Genomic DNA, 19,609 nt, shown 5'->3' on the forward strand with positions numbered 1-19,609 from the left:
AATGAAGCTTCATCTTCAACAGGTGGGAGTAGATGTACTAGAGTAAATGACTACATAATATTATTAGCTAAGTTTATTGATAACAAAAGGCATATATGTTTTGAAGATGCAGATAATGCTAAATGGCAAATTAACGAAGGAAATTTCTGCTAGTCAAATTAAAGTATATATGATTATAACACTAAGTCAAAGGGAAACTAAACTTTATTGGTAATCATAAATAATAATTTTCTTTTTTCTATAATCCTTCCATGGGATGGGGTTGAGATGGAGGGGGAATCATATTAAATACATGCTTGCTTCAATAGATTTAAACTCTTGAACCATAATATCTCTCATGCATTAAGGAATATTATTACAACTTACGACTTTCTAAATTATAGTTTGAGCCTAATGTGAGAAACATCATAATTTCATGACCAAAACCTCAATCCATAATGGCCAGAAGCTTAACACCAAATACACACCACAAAATACCTCCCCTAGCCCTAACCCATACCCATCATGAGCTAGTGGTGGTTGCAACTTTAGCAAACTCACAACCAGCGCTGTCAAGTGCACCACCAAAATGGTTGTACCCAGCACGAAAATTGGGGACTCATTGAAGGTGAATCTTCCCGCTTCAGCATCACTGGCATCATCACTAGATTGGTCTTTTTTTGTTACCTATAGAGCACCTATTAAACTACTTTATCAAACAGAAGAAAAACTAAGAAAACATAGAAGGGAGAAAGAGAAATAGAGAGAATAAAAAAAGAATCACAGATGTAGATGTAGATCTGTTAGTTGTATTGGTGGTGTAATTTCTTGCTCATGAAGAAGAAAAGTGCAATGAAAAAAAAAAAAAAAACAACTCAATCTACTGTCAATGCCAAAGTCCCGAAGAGAAGGTTTATTATGATTTTTTAATGAATGACCAAAATCTTGAAACATTTTTTTTCTTATAAAATTAAATATTTTCAAAGTAGTTTTACTAGCATAATACTTTTTAAAAAAATTGCAACAAAATCTAGATGGGAAGTTGTTTAAGGTAAGTAAAAAAGTTATTATATTAGTTGTGGATCCACATAAAACTAGTTACAACTTATCGCTTAAATTTTATTGTGAAAATATTGTGAAAGTAGTACTAAGATAATCATGTTCAAGTTTATTTCAGCTGAGTTTAAAAAATTTTAGGATCAAGGTGTTCAAATTTTTATTTTAAGGGATCAAAACAAAAAATATATATAATTTTTTATATAACTTTTTTTGGTCTAAGCTAGGGGGCTCATTTGAACCCTCTCACTTGTCTGTAATGCTACTCCTGGTTGAACAAGTAAAAAAAATTAATTGAAATCCTCTTAAAACTCTCCCAAATACTCTAGAAAATTCCTAAATCCAATTCCCATAATCTAAATCAAGGTCTCTAAGGGTACGTATAATCTCTAAATTCTCCCTTAATATTGTCATTGTTTTCAAATTCTTTTTTGCTTAATTAAAGTGTTTGTTTGCATGAATAATGTGATTGAACATGTTTTCATTGACATGAATGGGTACTGCCATGCATGATAGGATTAGAATTTGATTTCAAGCTTATATCTATAGCCACGTTTTTAAAAAACGCTGCTATAGGTTTTTTCTCTTTTTTTTCCTGCCCAATCACAATACTTTCATTGCCATTTTTTTCTCCTTAGTATCATCTTCCTTTGCAAACATAACTCATATTATAAACAATGAGTCACAAACATTATTGTCCTCATTTTGAATTTAAATTCCTAAGAAAATAAAACATCAACTAACAAGAAATTATGCAAAGATAACTATAAATACACACATGCAAGCACTGGTATGGGCCAGTGGGACTGCCATTGAGGGGTAAATCCAGGATGCCTACATACCCCCACTGAGCTGGCATCAAGTAAATCACAAAATGCCTTAGCTAGGAGTTGAATGAAAGACTTCTAGGTTTACAGTTATCCAGGCACTCTCCCTTATTGCTGAGGCATCCCAGGTGGATGCAAAGTGATAAGACCTTTCCTCATTGGTAAGCTATACACATCTTGTGAGTCTTGAACTCACTACCTTACCCTCCATCCCGTTAATGAGGGAGGAGCATGTGTCATTTGAGCTAAAGCTCATTAGCTCTAGCCCAGTGTTAGAATTATCACTCATATCATATAAGCAATAACTTGCTTCAAACTTAGACTACATTACTGGTACCTGTCCCCTCAATCATTCCTTGTTCATGAAATGTAACAACATGCCACTAGTAGAATAATCATAGCACAAGAAATAATACAATTGGCTTGGTTCATAACGGACAAGACAAAACCAGAAAACTAACCTTCATCGGCAAAATTGGAGTCAAAGACAACATTTGTAAGATGCTGCTTCAGGAAAACCTACACAATGAAGATGATAAAAATAAGATGATGGAAATTTATGCAGATAGCACGTTAGCTTATAAAATCATAAATGAAAAGACTATCTACAATCCCTGCATGAGAATATTTTTCTATTAACTGCCATTGTCATTACGTCTCTAACTTAACCCTATTGGGAGTCTAATTTCTAATTGTAGTTCAGTCTGAATTTGGACAGCACACTAATCACACATCAAAACTTAAGTACTGAAAGCAAACAGAAAATAGTGCATAATGCTTCTGTAAGCAGTTTTTTTTTTTTTTTTTTTTTAATATAAAAATTTTATTTTTGGAAAAAAACCGGTATCATCATGCATAATGTAGCACCCCGCCATGCTGATAAAAACTAAAAGGAATGAAGACAACCAGATACCATTATTCAATAGAAGTCGGTAGATTAAATAACTAATATTTAAGAGCTAAAGCATCCGACAATCTGGCCCAAGAAAATTACACACTCCAATAAGATTAACCAATACTGCCTATTCAAAATAATATAATAAAATTCCACACTCCAATTACTTCCAATTTGGAATACCATTTCCTTATACTCACACAAAAACTAAATTAAAAAAATTTTGAAGATGGAAATTTATAGAAGCAGGAAATAAATGATTTTTGGAATAGCTACCTCTTAAACGAAGAGGTTGATTGACTAAATGGGTGACTTCCATGTAATGTGGGTGTTCAAGATGGCCATTTCTTGAGAGATAGTAAACAACTTGTACTTTTTTGATGGGTTTGACCACCCTTGGATGCATGTTGTAGACTTTGACCCTATTTGGGCTGCTCTCTCTTTCTCTGCCTCTTCTACTGGATCGAACCTCTATATTCTTCTTCTTCTTACTTCTTCCTCTCTTCTAGCCTAGGTGGTTGCAAAATGTAATACAAACACAAAACTCTGCTTTTGAATTTACTACTACTACAACTACTACTGCACAAGAAACAATAGTGACAAAGAGAGGTATATATATAAGAAGAGAGAGAGAGAAAGTCTCCTCAAAAGGCGTAGATTGGGTAATGTTCACTAGCCCAAAGCAGTTGGCTATAAAATTTAGGCCTAGAGACAGACAAATTTGTGTAAAATTAACATACAAATCCTAACCATAGGATTAAAAATAAAAGAATCAAAGAATATATGGAAGAGAAAGAAATGACCAACCATCAACACAAGAGAAGCATATTAGAACAATGCAATCATAATTAAGTTTAGGACAATGCAATGTTGTGTTTGACTGTTTGCCTGGTCTAACAACACCTTCTGAAATAAAAGTTGAAGAAATAAAGCCAAAATTTGTGTAAAATAGGTCATTCCACAACACTAGAGTAGAGGAAACAGTATTGAAAAATAAAAAAATTCTGTTAGTAGATTCCTTATTGTTTCTATAGTATTGAAAAGCCAAAACCTGAATTTTTCTATAAGGAAAAAAATTAGTAGATTTTTAACTGGATGAACTAGCTTGAAATCTTTCAGCCGCTTGAGAGTCGTTTGGATTTTTATCTAGATGAACTTGCCTAGCCTACACCAGAAAATTAGCAGCTCTCTTATTTATATCATTCACTATATGATCTCAAAGGCGGAAAAAAAGTACTAAATGAAACGCCAAAAAGGAAAATAAAAGAAAGTACTCCCCCATAATTTAAATGATATTTAATGAAACAAATACAAGGCACTATCTCAGACCTTCTTACACAAATGAGTAACAGCATCATCTCTCCATTACATGGGGAAAAAAAAATAGATCCAACAGGGGTGGGCACGTATCCTTGCATTTAACAATTTTTTTTTTTTTTTTATTATAAATTACAAAAGTAAATTATGTATATTCGTACACCGGCAGGGACTATCCTTACATTTAACATTTATAAAAGCTTTATAACATCAAGTTTACCATCATTCTAGATCCAGTCCAAAATGCAATTACACCAAATTTTGAAAATAAATGAGAAATAATATCCTTGCTTACCTGCGGTAGACATAGGCAGCCACTAATGGCACTCGAGCAATCAAATTAAGAGAGTCCTCATACGTTGGTTCCCAGTACCTAAAGACAAAGTACATACAAGCTTAGTAAATAAATAGGTCAAATTAGAAAAACATACACGCTTAAAAGAACCTTACTTAGATTTATGAATCCCCTTCTCGTATTCCTTCTGGAATTCACTGTGTTAAAAGCAAGGAAGAATGCACTCAAGCTATTAACAGATACAAGACCAGAGATGGAGAACAGGGCAGAGAACAGGGCAGCACTCAAGGAACTGAAATACAGAGAGATTGGATTAGTCCAGAACTGTTAGAAGTAATTGAATCGGTCCCTTATCATGAACACTTTATTCACATGCATGAAGGAGCCTTGCCACGTGGATAGGAGGATGACACGTGGATAGAAGGATGACATAAGCAAAAATACAGCTTGCACAAGTGGGACTGTTGTAACCATTTTTTCCTCTTTTTATGAAATTAGTTACTTTCCTTTACTTCCACAGATTGTATATATAGATAGCTATAGTGTACAGATTAAGTTGTATTCTCATATTCAATCAATAAAGCTCATTCATTCTATTTAGAGAGAGAGAGTTCCCAAATTCTTTATATGGTATCAGAGCTTCGGTGAAGCACAACAATGGCGTCCTCTGAATCCAATAATCCCTCTGATCCTCAACCATCACAGTCTGCCTTGAATTCCAATAATGATCCTCCTAATTCTACTCTTCCTAACCCTAATTCCATTCCTCCCAATCCCTATTTTCTTAGCTCGAGTGAAAATCCAGGCAGTATCTTGGTTACGCAACCATTGCTTGGAATGAGGAATTACCAATCATGGTCAAGGGCGATGATTCTTGCTCTTACAGCCAAGAAGAAGATTGGTTTTGTCAATGGCAAGATCATCAAACCAGATTTGGATTCACCTCTGTATGAAGATTGGGAGAGCTGCAATACTATGGTATCATCTTGGATGATCAATTCGATGCATGTGGATGTATCAAGCAGTATTATGTACTGTGAGACTGCGAGGGAGATGTGGATTGAGTTGCAGAACCAGTTTTCACAAGGGAATGGTCCTAAAATCTACAATTCACAGAAGCAGATTTCACACCTCTGCCAAAATCAGATGTCAGTTTCTGAATATTACACTAAATTCAAGAGACTTTGGGATCAATTGCTCAATTTTGAGCCACTTCCACAATGTTCGTGTGGTGCTATGAAGCTGCTAAGCACGTCACACAACAAGGCATATGTGATGAGGTTTTTAATGGGGCTTAATGAGAACTATGAGACTCTTCGTAGTCAAATTCTCACATATGATCCGTTTTCCTTCAATGAACAAGGTTTACTCTTTGGTTCTACAAGAAGAATCACATAAAAATCTTGGTCATGAAGGATCAAGCTCATCACAGGGAGATGTAGTAGCAATGTATGCTAATTCAAAGAACAATTCAGGAGGTTATTCTTCTTGGAACAAAGGAAATGGGAAGAAAGAAAGGCCATTTTGCACACATTGTAACATGTCTGGGCATACTGTTGAAAAGTGTTATAAACTTCATGGCTACCCGCCAGGATACAAGCCAAAAGGGAAAAATAATGCTAGTGCAAATCAGGTCTCTTCACATTTGAGCAATGGAACTGAGAATTTCACATCAGGAAGCAATTTGTGTCCTATTTCCAAGGCACAATGTGAGCAGTTATTGGCTTTTCTCAATTCTGGTTCAGGATCTGCTTCTGGAGGTGATGGATCACACCATGTAGCTAATGTGCGAGCTTCTTCAAGTATGGCTGGTGTGGAAGGACATTCTGGTGGCATTTTTTGATGTGTTTTCTTCACAATCACAAGTTAATTCCTCAGCCAATCCTTGTTCTGACCTCATGTCAGGTACTTCCTCTAATTTTCCTTTTAGTCCTAATCTGTCACACTCTATATTTTCTGCTAAAAATGTCAATAGAGATGCCTTTAGGAATTCTAATTGGGTCATAGACACAGGAGCTACAGACCACATGGTTCATTCTATTACTGTTTTTACCTTTATCACTGCCACTCTAAACACATTTGTGAATCTTCCAAATGGTGAATCTGCCTTAGTGACTCACATAGGAACAGTTAAAGTCTCAGAAAATCTTGTTCTTTCTAATGTGCTTTGTGTTCCTTCCTTTAATTTTAATATGATTTCTGTCGGTCAATTGGCAAAATCCATTCTCTGTTGTCTCATATTTTTTGGCAATCTATGCTTTATTCAGGACCTAGCTCATTGGAGCACGATTGGTCTGGGTAAGGAGATCAATGGTCTCTATTTGCTGTTAAAGGGAGAATCAGCATCAACTTCAAATTCTGTTTCTTTGTCTGTTTCTGCTAATAAGGTTCTGCCACACATATGGCATGCTAGATTAGGACACATATCAGATGCCAAATTGGCTTTATTGAATAAGACCAATGTACATTGTATCAATTCTAATGCAAATTTTCATTGTGACATTTGTCCACTTGCTAAACAGAAGAGATTACCCTTCAATATCAGTACAACTATTTCCAATGAATGTTTTGATTTACTTCATTGTGATATATGGGGACCTTTCTCTGTTCCCACCATTCATGGTTGTAGATTTTTTCTAACCATTGTAGATGATTGTTCAAGATGTACATGGGTATATCTGTTGAAGCATAAATCCCAAACTGCATCTTATTTAGACCAATTTTGTACAATGGTTGAAACACAATTTGCAAGGAAAGTGAAATGCATTATATCAGACAATGGTACTGAGTTTTTCCTTAAAGATTTCTTTACTAAAAGAGGCATCTTACATCAATTAAGTTGTGTTGAAACTCCACAACAAAATGCTGTTGTGGAGAGAAAATATCAACACATCTTAAATGTTGCAAGAGCTCTTAAATTCCAATCCAATGTACCTTTACACCTTTGGGGTTATTGCATCTTAACTGCTGTTTACTTGATAAACAGACTCCCTTCCTCTGTTTTAAACCATAAAACTCCTTATGAAGTTTTATTTGGTCATTCCCCCACTTATTCTCATTTAAGGTCCTTTGGATGTCTTTGTTATGCTTCCACTCTCTCTCATAATAGGACCAAGTTTGATCCAAGAGCTAAAAAATGCATTTTTTTGGGCTATCCTTTTGGGGTTAAAGGCTATAGAGTTTTGGATTTGTCTACCAAAACTGTGTTTACATCTAGAGATGTTGTTTTTCATGAAAATCATTTTCCTTATGTTCAAAGCAAAACTGATTTCAATGATCCTTTTGTTACAACTGATGTTGGTTCTCATTCTCCTACATACAGCAATTTAGATTCTTTTGTCACTCCTATTAGTATTTCAGAGGTCCATATTCCATCTCATACTTCAGATGTCATTGGTCTTCCACCTCATACTTCAAATATTCCAATTACATTGTCTCCATCTGTCCATGATACTGACAGCTCTACATCCATTCCCCATGACACTGTTTTGTCTAATTCAAATTCTTTAGAAATTACTTCTATTTCACCTATTGTTCCTATACCTGTTACTGCACTTCCACACACCAGAAAATCCACCAGGGTCCATAAAACACCTGCCTACCTGCAAGAGTATGCTTGCAATTCAGCTGCAATAGTTGCTGATCCGGGTTGCACTTCAGCTGCAAAAGTTCCTGCTTCAGGTTGCCCATATGATATGGCTGATTTTCTCAGTTATTCACACATGAATCCTTCCTATCAGTCTTATCTCATGACTGTCAATGCCTGTCATCCAGAACCTGCTACTTTCCCCCAAGCCGTTCAAATTCCTGTTTGGAGAGAGGCAATGGATAAGGAAATTCAGGCTTTGGAGAAGACTGGACCTTGGATTCTTACTCTTCTACCTGCTAGAAAGACCCCCATTGGCTGTAAATGGGTGTATAGGGTGAAGTTCAACTCAGATGGTAGTGTTGAGAGATACAAGGCCAGACTTGTGGCCAAAGGTTATACCCAAAGAGAAGGTTTAGATTTTCTGGAAACTTTTTCTCCAGTTGCAAAAACTGTATCTATCAGAGTTCTTCTTGCACTTGCTTCAGCCAAAGGTTGGCCTCTTCATCAACTAGACATTAACAATGCCTTTTTGCATGGAGACTTAGATGAAGAGGTATACATGAGTTTGCCCCCTGGTTTTCACAGTAAGGGGGAGTGTTCTTCACCACATTCTTCTGCCCCTTTGGTTTGTAAACTTGTGAAATCTCTTTATGGATTGAAGCAAGCATCAAGGCAATGGAATACAAAGTTGTCTACCACCATCCTACAGCTTGGTTTCATTCAATCCGAGGCAGATCATTCTTTGTTTATTCATTCCAATGGTGATTTGTTCACTGCATTATTGGTATATGTGGATGATATGGTTCTAACAGGTAATGATCCAGGTTGTATTGCCTCAGTTAAAGCTATCCTAGACCAGAAGTTTGGAATTAAGGACTTAGGTTCTCTCAAATACTTCTTGGGCTTAGAAATTGCAAGGAGTGATAAGGGTATTAGCCTAAATCAGAGAAAATATGTTCTTGAAATACTTAAAGAGGCTGGCATGGTTGGTTGTAAACCTGCCAAAACATCTATGGAACAATAGTTAAAATTGTCCAAGGGTGATGGTGAGTTACTTAAGGAGCCAGGTCAATTCAGAAGGTTAATAGGGAAGCTAATGTATCTTACACTTAGCAGGCCTGATATTACCTACTCTGTTCACAGACTTAGTCAGTTTTTATCACAGCCTAGAGTCCCTCACATGAAGGCAGCAACAAGAATATTGCAATACCTCAAAGGCACACCAGGGCAAAGAGTTTTCTTTCCTGTGGAGTCAAATTTGCAGCTTAAAACTTACTATGATGCTGACTGGGCAGGCTGCCCTGATACCAGAAAGTCATTAACTGGATATTGTGTGTTTCTTGGCAATGCATTGATCTCTTGGAAGTCAAAAAAACAGGCTGTGGTGTCAAGGTCTTCAGCAGAGGCAGAGTATAGGTCAATGGCTTCAACTACATGTGAAATTCTCTGGCTGATGTACCTATTGAAGGACCTTCATGTCACACATAACAAACCTGCCTTCATGTACTGTGACAACCAGGCTGCGTTACATATTGCTGCAAACCCAGTCTTCCACGAAAGGTCCAAGCACATAGAAGCAGACTGTCACATTGTGAGGAATAGGGTTTTAGATGGTACAATTAAGACCTTCCATGTTAATTCAAGGAATCAATTGGCAGATATCTTTACTAAAGCTCTAGGTGTGGATAATTTTCTAAGGTTGCAAAAAAGGTTGGGAGTTATCAATATTTTTGCACAAACCATTCAATATCCTGAGTATCCATCCTTGAATCAAGAAGCAAGAGCTTTGCTCTTGAGGGGGAGTGTTAAAAGCAAGGAAGAATGCACTCAAGCTATTAACAGATACAAGACCAGAGATGGAGAACAGGGCAGAGAACAGGGCAGCACTCAAGGAACTGAAATACAGAGAGATTGGATTAGTCCAGAACTGTTAGAAGTAATTGAATCGGTCCCTTATCATGAACACTTTATTCACATGCATGAAGGAGCCTTGCCACGTGGATAGGAGGATGACACGTGGATAGAAAGATGACATAAGCAAAAATACAGCTTGCACAAGTGGGACTGTTGTAACCATTTTTTCCTCTTTTTACGGAATTAGTTACTTTCCTTTACTTCCATAGATTGTATATATAGATAGCTACAGTGTACAGATTAAGTTGTATTCTCATATTCAATCAATAAAGCTCATTCATTCTATTTATAGAGAGAGAGTTCCCAAATTCTTTATACACTGTGAACCTGAAGGACAATAGTAGGCCGCTCAATGGTCGTAAGTATATCATCTACTTTCAGAAAATCAATAAATCCAACCAGAAGTATTGTTAACTCAATGTGTCACTTGGTTCACTTCCTAGTTTAGTAATTTAGCTTCTCATTATTTCATTTAAGAGCACAAGAAATATTTTTTAATACAAGTTGCCTTTATAACTGTAAAGTTGTGATTTATAACTATATTTTATGTTGGCTTTATTCCATGACAAAAGGTGTTGTAATTGCTCTAATTTTGTTCCTTGTATTTTGTGGGATTTTATTGTATTGGGTTTAGTATTAAGTTGGTAAAGACTCAAGCTTAAATGAAAAATTAGTGGATTTCGCGAGAAGCACACAAGAAGTTAAGCCGCGAAAGAGCATATGAGGTGCACATGACTAGAAGCTGAAGAGTCGTGTCAGGCTATCGTTTTCGCGAGTGTCTCGCGGGTAAGGCCTTCCTGCGAGACAGTCGCGAAACATTCTGCCTAGAGGATTTTTATGTGTGAATTCCTTACCCTTCACCCATACTATATATACCCTCATTACCCACAAATGTAAGTGAGGCCATTCAGAGAGAAAAACCCTAGATAGGCTTTCTACAACACACACACCCATCTTTTTGAGAAAGAGCTACTCATCCTTAGTGAGAATTAATTGTAGCATTTTCTCCTTCCCTCTCCCATTATCATACCTTGAGAGGAGATTTGTACCCAAACACAATCCACACATTTTCAGAGTGTAGTGAGTGTTTTTGGTGTTGTTGGGAAGTATTGGAAGATGCCAAGGTTGGCAGATGCAACATGGAGCTTGTTGCGGGATCCGAAGAGCTAGACAAGACACGGTTCCGAGAAGCCTTGTTGGAGTAGGAGCTTGGAGGGCTTAGGTACAGAAGGTAGATTAGGCTTGGAAAGTCTCTTGCTTACCCATGTATCCCAACTGATTGTCTAGTGGATCGATTACCGCTTGGAGGGTGGCGGAGAGGTTTTTCGTCGAGTTCTTCGGTTTCCTCTTCGATAACACGTCTCAGTATTATCTGTGTTTGCATCTCTCTTCCCTACTATTGTTCATTTCATTTTACTGTTGTGTTACTTTAAATATGGATTAAAGTAGCTCTCGTGCTTGTATGCTTGTGTTTACACTATTCCACACTTAGTATTAAGTTAGTGTAAAATCAACCAAGCCGTAATTTGAATTGGGGTTCTAAACAAGCTTCTGTGTTTTTACACATTTTGAGCTTTCAATTGGTATTAGAGTGGGTACACTTGATTTAGTTTCATTACCTAAGTGTGATCCTTGACCCCTTGTGTTTATTTGCCATGGATAGTGCTTTGTATACTTCTATGGATGTTGTTGATTGTAACATGCCATGTGTTTGTGAAAAGGCCTCTATGAGTGTTTATCCTCATAATTGTAATGTCATGTTACATGATTCTATGGGTGTTGTTGATATTCCTAACATCAAACTCTTGAAGAAAGATGCTAAGAAGTTTCAAAAGAATTTGAGCAAGTTATTTTATGAAAATGATGATTTGATTGCTAAGCTCAATGAATCCCATAAATTGGTTGAAAAATATAAGAAGCTTGCTGAAAATTCTCTTGAAAAGCTGAAAGAGTTTGAATGTCTGAATATGGACTTGGATGCTAAACTTGTTTTGTCTAACAAACTAGTTGATGATCTTAAATGTGAAAATGAATCTCTTAAGATACATGCCAAGTGTTTAATTGCTGAACCTATTGATAAAAATGATGATAATATCTGTTGCAATCATGTTGTGGTACCCAATTTTGTGCCTATTGTGAGTTCTACCTCAAAGGACAAATCGGTGTACATTCCTCCATATAAAAGAAATCAAAAGGTGAAGAGTAAGGCTGTTAAGTCAAAGCCTCCGTTTAGGTCTCAACCTAAGGCTTTGGATGGATCTAAGTTTGTTCCAACTTGCCACCATTGCAGTGTGATCGGTCATATAAGACCTTAATGCTCCAAGTTGAAGAGAGAACAAAACCATGTTGTTAGATCCCTTCCCAATCGCAAGTCCCTGCTTCTTTGCACAATCTTAAGCATTTCTTCACACTCTCTCATACACTACTCTTACATGATTCCCACCTAAATACAGGTTTACTAATTGCTAAAATACAAGCAAATTTGGCACAGAATAAAGCCAATAAGATGGTTGATAAAATTCAACCTTACAATATATAACAAATCTTACTTGACAGATTACTAAAATAGCCCTTGTAGATGTTATAGAATAGTATCAACACAGTGAGCACACAAAACAATGAGGGAAAATTTGGAAATCAAAAATTATAGTGTGAAAACCCTAAATGTGAGAAGAAGAGTCAAATTGATTAGTACACAACAAATGAAGAATGTGAAACGACGGCATATTTTCATAAGTACCTGGAGAAAACGATGGCGTCGAGGCTGTTGATGATCCAAATGGCTCTGATGCTGCAACCACCATTGCCGCCATGGTGATTTGAGGATTAGAGAGAGGTTGAGAGAGTTGGTTCGGGGATGGAGAAGACCACCGTAGTGGTGGTGCTGGTGATCGGAGTGAGAGAAAGTGATGGCTTCATCCATGGTGAGGAGGATCGGTGGTAGAAAGGGGTGGGTTGAAGGTGAGGGTTTGGGAGTCAAAGGGAGAGAGTGAGAGAGATGGTGAGAGATCGGGTTAGAGATCAGAGAGTAGGTTAGGGTTTTTTTTTTTTTTTTTTAATTTATACCAAACTGTAGCCGCGTTTAAACAAACGCAACTCCAAACATGTATAGGCTGCGTTTAATAATAATTAAAAAAAAAAAAAAAAAAAACTCTGAATGGGTCTATAGCCACATTTTTAAAAACGTGGCTTAAGTCCTACCCAGCTAAACGCAGCCTCAACATCACAAAACATGGCTTCAGAGCTGGTCTATAGCTGCGTTTTTAAAAACACGGCTATACATCCAGGGTGGAGCTGTGTTTTTAAAAATGCAGTTCAAAGTCTTGCCTGTAGCTGCGTTTTTGGAAAATGTAGCTAAAAAATGTGGCTTAAAAACACGTTTTTTGTAGTGCATGAATATCATTTTATGCTTGCTTCACATGTTATTATGATTATATGGCTTACCCATGTTCTTTTATGACTTACCCATTATGTTCTATCTAGTTGCCTCTTGGAATAATATGTGATGGTTTTTTGAATAATAAGCTTGACTGATTGGATCGATTTATCTTTACATGTAGCTATTCTCTTGATCTGATCTAATTAAATTTGTACATGGAGGCTAGATGGTATTTTATTTGCATATATATGACATGCATGCATATATTTCGATATTGAAATTGCTTGAGTCTTGGTCAGGATTCAAGCAATTCCAATATCTAAATATATTATGCATACATTGTGAACTTAATGTTTGGTTCATAGATCCATTTATACAAGCATGATTTTATAAAAAATTTCACTTCTTTAAATATGGATTTGCGTACTAGTTCTTTAGTTAGTATTGTAAATTCCATAATTCCCAGAACAAGTGGAAAGAAGAGAGAGAGAGAGAGAGGGGGGGGGGGGGGGGGGGGGGGTGGTGTGGGGGCAGGCACTGGAGTTAGCTACGTTTATTTATAACAACGAACATGTACGTCGTATAGATGCAAATAAGGCAAAATGGAAAATTAAAGTATGGAATTTTTGCTATTCAAATTAGAGTACATATTTTCATCAAAGAAAATTAGAATACATATTATTAAAACACCAATTCGAAGGGAAACTAAACTTTATTGGAAAGCATAAAGAAAAAAAATTATATAATCCTTCGGGGGTGGGGTAGGGATGGATGGGAACATGTTAATACATGGGCACCTACGTAGGGTAGATTTAGTCTCTTGAACCATAATATCTCTCACATCAAGAATTCATACAAGTTTTGATTTTCTAAATTTGAGTTTGAACCTACTGTGAGAAACATCATAATTTCATGACCAAAACCTCAATCGTAGTGAGCAAAGAAAATAATTTCATGACCAAAGTCTCAACCTATTGTAGCCCTTCTACAAAAGTACACAAAAAGTAACGCTAAAGCAGTTGACTTGCATATTGTAGATGAGGGAATCCCATGTCTTCCTCTCCCAAAAAATCCCTTCAAAAATGGCCAGAAGCATAACACCAAATACACACTACAAAATACCTCCCCTAGCCCAGACCCATGCCCATCACGAGCTGGAGGTTGCAACTTTAATAAACTCACAACCAACGCTGTCAAGTGCACGACCAAAATGGTTGTACTAGGCAAGAAAATTGGGGACTCGTTGAAGGTGAACCTTCCCGCTTCAGCATCACTGGCATCATCACTAGATTGGTCTTTTTGTGTTACTTCAAAAACTGTCTCGGACATTCCTAAGAGCTTAAGTATCACACTGAGAAATCCGAATAACCATGCATTCATTGTGTTTATTCGTGACATTCTTTGATTATTCCACCATGCTCGAACTGATTGGCCGCTTCTTAGGTACTCGGATAAAGTGTATACGTTGTAAATGATGAAGATAGCAGCTAGTACATATAGTGTTGGTTCTTGCACCTGAATATACATATGCACGTTTTAAGGTTGCAAAAACAGTATAAAACAAACAAACAAACAAAAAAAAAAAAAAAAAAAAACTATAAAAAATTAATTTTGAATACATTATAGTTTCATGCAAGGTTAGAAAAACAGTAAAAAAAATTAAAAAATAAAAATAAAAAAATAATAAAAAAACTATAAACTTAATTTTGAATATATTATAGTTTCATGAGCTTCGTCATGCAAATTTTGGACAATAGGAAAATTTATTACTTCGAATAGAGATTACCATATGCACATGATTTTTGTTTTGGTGGAAGTATGGAACACATTTGCAAAAAATAAAGAGGCAATAATGATGACATGCACAAGATTTATACAACACAAAGTTTTGGCATGACACAATTGTAGCTCTATATGTCTTGCTATAAATAAACATCAGCGTAATGGTTTAGGGTTGCAGAATGACTTTTAAATGCATTTTTTAAGTTTAAATGATTAGCTTTTTTTTTTTTTTTAATTGGATAATTCTATAGTTGATGGGAGGACTTTAATCTTGACACACAAGAGGTGCTTCACTGATTAAGCTATAATATTCTTGACAATTAACATTTCGTTCCTAAATTTAATAGCTAACAAATTGAGATTGTATATTTCTTTTTATAAGATGTTAATTTTTTATTAAAAATTACTCCTCTTATTATTTTCCATCTAAGGGGCTTAATTTTGCCACGCCTAAATTAGAGTCTTAAGAAAAAGAAAATTCCCCACCCTCAAAAAAAGCTATCATTAATTTATTTTAGTGGCAAATACGAACAGAAACATGCAATAAAAAGACAAATTAGACCTTGGAAGGAGCATATATGCAAAAGTAAAATTAGAGGCTTGCTGTGGTTTGTCCTCACCTTGGGCAAGAAGTGGGAGTTGGTGATGAGACAATACGCAGGCAAAGCAGCATAGCATAGCTCGGGGATGGAGCGTAGACCCCACATGAGGATCCATAAATATGCCAAACATTGCCTAAATTGAAGCTCTCCAAAGAAAGTCGCAAATATAGGACAACTTTTGCTAAAAAGAATTTCAAGTAGGCCTGTTACCCACCTCTTTTGTTGGGTTGCTACGGAAGGCCCACCTGAGGGTGCGCACCCTAAAAAGGCCGGGGGGTTTGGTGATAAAAGGGCCGACCTCCAACCTCTTTTATGGATCATTAGTCCAGTGTGGACATCTTCTGTGGTCGATCCATATTTCCATCCAACCTAAAATGGGGCACCCACAATCATCAGAGTTGGACCGTAAAAATCAAAAAACTAAATAAATAAATAAAAAGAATAAGGGAAGTAATTAAAAGTGCACCTTCCCATACATATTCAGTGAAATGTACTGGCTCAACACCTTATCAAAAAAAAAAAAAAAACACTGAAAAAATGCAATGCTTAAAATTGATCCATGCAGTCGGCTAAACTTCAAATATTTTTAAAAGTAAGGTTTACATACGTTTAATGGTCCTCCTAATTTGTGATTTGTATATATTTGTTGAAAAAATTTAGAGATTAAATTTTTTTTTTTTAAAACTATTGGTAGATACTAAAAATAGATTCAGTAACGGCCATATAATTACAATTTATTTAGCACCATAACAAGTTTTGAAAAAAGTGGCATATTTAACATTGCTGTTTTATGTTACTAACCTTTGTACCCCAACTAGTACCATACTCATAAGCAGAACCACTGACTTGGTATGATGCCTGAAATGAATTCGAAAGATTGGGTGGTGGATCTGTCTTCCCTTTTAAAGCATTAGCACCTGATTTGATCAACTCCTTTGAGCTCCCAAAATTTGAAAGAATGTTATTAGCCGTTTTTTCTGCCAAAAGGAAAGAGAAAAATAAAATATTAGTAGTACAAAAAGGAAAATCTCCACCATGATGATGAAGCGATTGTCCAATGGACCCAAAAGTTCACGTTTTGTCACTAAAAGTTAGTTGCTTATTGAAGTTGAAGAAAATTGAAACAAACATGTTATGGTTAATAGAGAATGACATTTTTTTTTTTTGGTTGGTTAAAATCCAAAATTAATTTACTTACCGTTTACTGAATCTACATCATCTGGAGATAGACCATAGATAACTTTCCGACTGTGAAAGCATCCTGTTCCACCATAAATAGGTCCTTGAAGTCCTGCTATTCCATGCCCCACATACTTTATATGCACATAAAAGGCAGTTAAGTACTTGACTAATCAAATGATAACTTTCTTCATATTATTAAATTTCCTTTAGTCACGTAACATATCCCTAAAATTTGATGTTTATTTAATTATAGAGTATGAAAGAAAAAAGAAAAGACTTATTTCGTAAGATTAAGATTCAATTTGACTCACTTTAAATAAAACCACCAATTGATTGCCGTATGGGTCATCCTTTAATCCACCATAGAACACTTGTGGGAATTGAGAAAATGCAATTTTGTTTTCACTCTTGGAATCCAGTAGTGGGCACATTGCATGAAGAGCAGTTTTTGGATTGTTGACAAACATATCACAGTCTACATTCAACATATAGGGAGCATTCGTCATCAAACCAGAGACTCTGGCCTATATATGATACAATCGGTTCCAAAAAAGGGGGAAAAATGTGTTAGCCAATTAGAATACATCAGTAAAGAGTGATAAGATTTATTAAAATAAAATCCTACAAATTTTATCCTCCGTAAAGAATATCTTACGAGAACATTCATGGCTCCTGCTTTGTAATGATGTGGATGATTTGGTCGCTTCTCTCTTGATATATAAACCAAATGTGGCAATCCATCTAGAAGACTTATCTTGTTCTCCCATATAACCTATTGTAAAATAATATAAATCAGAACAAAGTATCATACATATATCAAACATACACATATGTAATATTTCTTTTATATAGAAATGGTTTCATGCTTATGACATTTATTCTTATGTTTTAAATAAATCCAATACACTAGATATCTTTTAGAATTTACATGTAATTTTAATAGGACCCGGTTAATGTATGTTTTTAGGGTATACATTAATCATTAATTTTAGAAAAAAAAAATTATGAAAAATTAAAAAAATTGTTAAAAGAAATTAGTTTATTTTTCATTTTTTCATAAAAATTTTTTTTAAAATGATTTATTAAAAAAAAAAAAAAAAAGGGAAACACTGAAGTCTCGCTAGTCGGCAAGGCTATACTACGGTAAAGGTCAAAAATTAAATTCTGACAAACTACAATAGTAATAGCTGATCAATAGTCAAAGTGGCGGCTGCTATTTGGAAATCATTGGTTAATTGATTTCTTTTTTTGATGGAACATTAGTTAGTTAATTGATACGCTATGAGTATGTACTCTAATATATAAGCCGATTTTGTGAAAGGATAAGCCAACTCTTCAACTGAGTTTTGCTTTTTGTTTTTGTTTTTATGTTTTTTTTTTTTTTCTTTCTTTCTGTTTTGTGTTTTTTTTTTCCCCCGAATCATTGAGTTTTACTTCTTCTTCTTCTTCTTCTTTTCTTTTTTTCTTTATTTGGGAGTTAATGTTACCTTGATAATAGCTGGATGGTTTCTGCGTTCTATGTTCGAGAATTCTGCAAAGTCTCCATTAAAATCACTTGGCACGAACTTTTGGACCGCATCCTCAATTTTGTGGCTAAGTCGCTCATACTCATCCTACAGAAGAAAAAGAAAAACAAATTTGCATATAAATTGCAGGCAAAGATCTCATCGTTGTCCCATTTCAAAATTGAAAAATGCTATACTATTTCAGATTAATTTTTTACAAATTGATCTGCCAAATAACGTGATTAATAGACTTAAATAATATAATATATAACTTTTGAATTTTTTTTCTTAAATTTGTGATTGATGATATATAACTTTATAAATTTTATGTAACAAAATTTGTAATAATCTTACCATTAGATTACTGCAATATAGCAAACAAAAAGTTTTTTTATAAGATATACCAATATTGTGATTTAAGATGGAAAATAAATTTTCAGACACAACTCCAGATTTGGATTACCTTCATTCTCTTCCATTCCTGTTGAAAATCACTTGAACTACCCCCGAAAGTTTGGGGGTTACTAGAAAAGTATCTAAAGGGGGCTCGAACATGAATATTGTACTTCTTACAGAATGGAACCCAAAGCTTGGCAAACTTTGAGGCTTCCACAAGAGAGTAGTAAGTGATTGGAGAACAACCATCATCTGATACGTAACAAGCTAGCTTGTGAGCTGGATAATCAATTGCCAACAAAGAGAGCACGGTGTTTACTGTGATGATAGGTGGTTCTAGCACAGGGTCCGCAGTTGTCACAAACATGTCCACCGATGGAAGTTCAGGTACCCTATATCAAAGTTATGAACATGAATCAATCATGTTAGACACCTGACCAGGTAAAGAGATTGTAATAAAAATATATAGAAGAAGAACAGCCAAACACAAATTGTAGTGGCAACTAAAATTAAGTAACGTATTATTGGCACAACATCTTATAGGTTACCGTTGTAAGAGTCGGTCTGGATGCGTTTTATATTCAACAGGATTCCATTTGGTGCTGATGACGAGAGCCCAAGTGAAGGTGAACCATGACTCGCATAGGAAGGCAAGCAACCAAGTGAGACCATGATTTTTGAGGAAGAGAAAACGATAAATAAGAAGAGAAAGGAGAAGGAAGAAGATTAGGATATCAAAGAGTCTTTGTAAAGTGTTTTTACGTGGGATTTTTTCATACAGAGGGAGAGTGATCGGGTTGGCCATGGAGTAGATAGGAATACAATTTGAGCGGCACTACTATGCTGGTCTGGTATTTGCATTGATGGCCATGTATATATGTGGCAGAGATA

At 35.6% G+C, this 19,609-nt stretch overlaps 1 protein-coding gene and 1 pseudogene across 2 annotated transcripts; both read right to left on the minus strand.

Annotated features, from left to right (window-relative positions):
• LOC126695319 (cellulose synthase-like protein H1) overlaps positions 1 to 19,609 on the minus strand; it is a 106,268-nt pseudogene that overhangs the window by 35,261 nt on the left and 51,398 nt on the right.
• Positions 13,945 to 19,575, minus strand: LOC126695318 (cellulose synthase-like protein H1). 2 transcript variants are annotated; one of them, XM_050392016.1, is made up of 10 exons: positions 19,267 to 19,575; positions 18,786 to 19,110; positions 18,305 to 18,430; positions 17,473 to 17,589; positions 17,129 to 17,341; positions 16,834 to 16,948; positions 16,437 to 16,612; positions 16,102 to 16,140; positions 15,654 to 16,004; positions 13,945 to 14,766 (listed from the first exon to the last, which is right to left on the minus strand). In XM_050392016.1, the coding sequence occupies exons 1-10, from the start codon at positions 19,521 to 19,523 to the stop codon at positions 14,218 to 14,220; spliced, it is 2,268 nt and encodes a 755-aa protein (XP_050247973.1). In that variant the 5' UTR covers positions 19,524 to 19,575; the 3' UTR covers positions 13,945 to 14,217. The 2 variants fall into 2 exon arrangements, with proteins under 2 accessions (XP_050247973.1, XP_050247974.1); XM_050392017.1 differs by lacking the exon at positions 16,102 to 16,140 and having other exon boundaries at positions 19,267 to 19,574.

This window comes from Quercus robur, chromosome 8 (assembly GCF_932294415.1).
Source record: "Quercus robur chromosome 8, dhQueRobu3.1, whole genome shotgun sequence".
NCBI lineage: Eukaryota > Viridiplantae > Streptophyta > Magnoliopsida > Fagales > Fagaceae > Quercus > Quercus robur.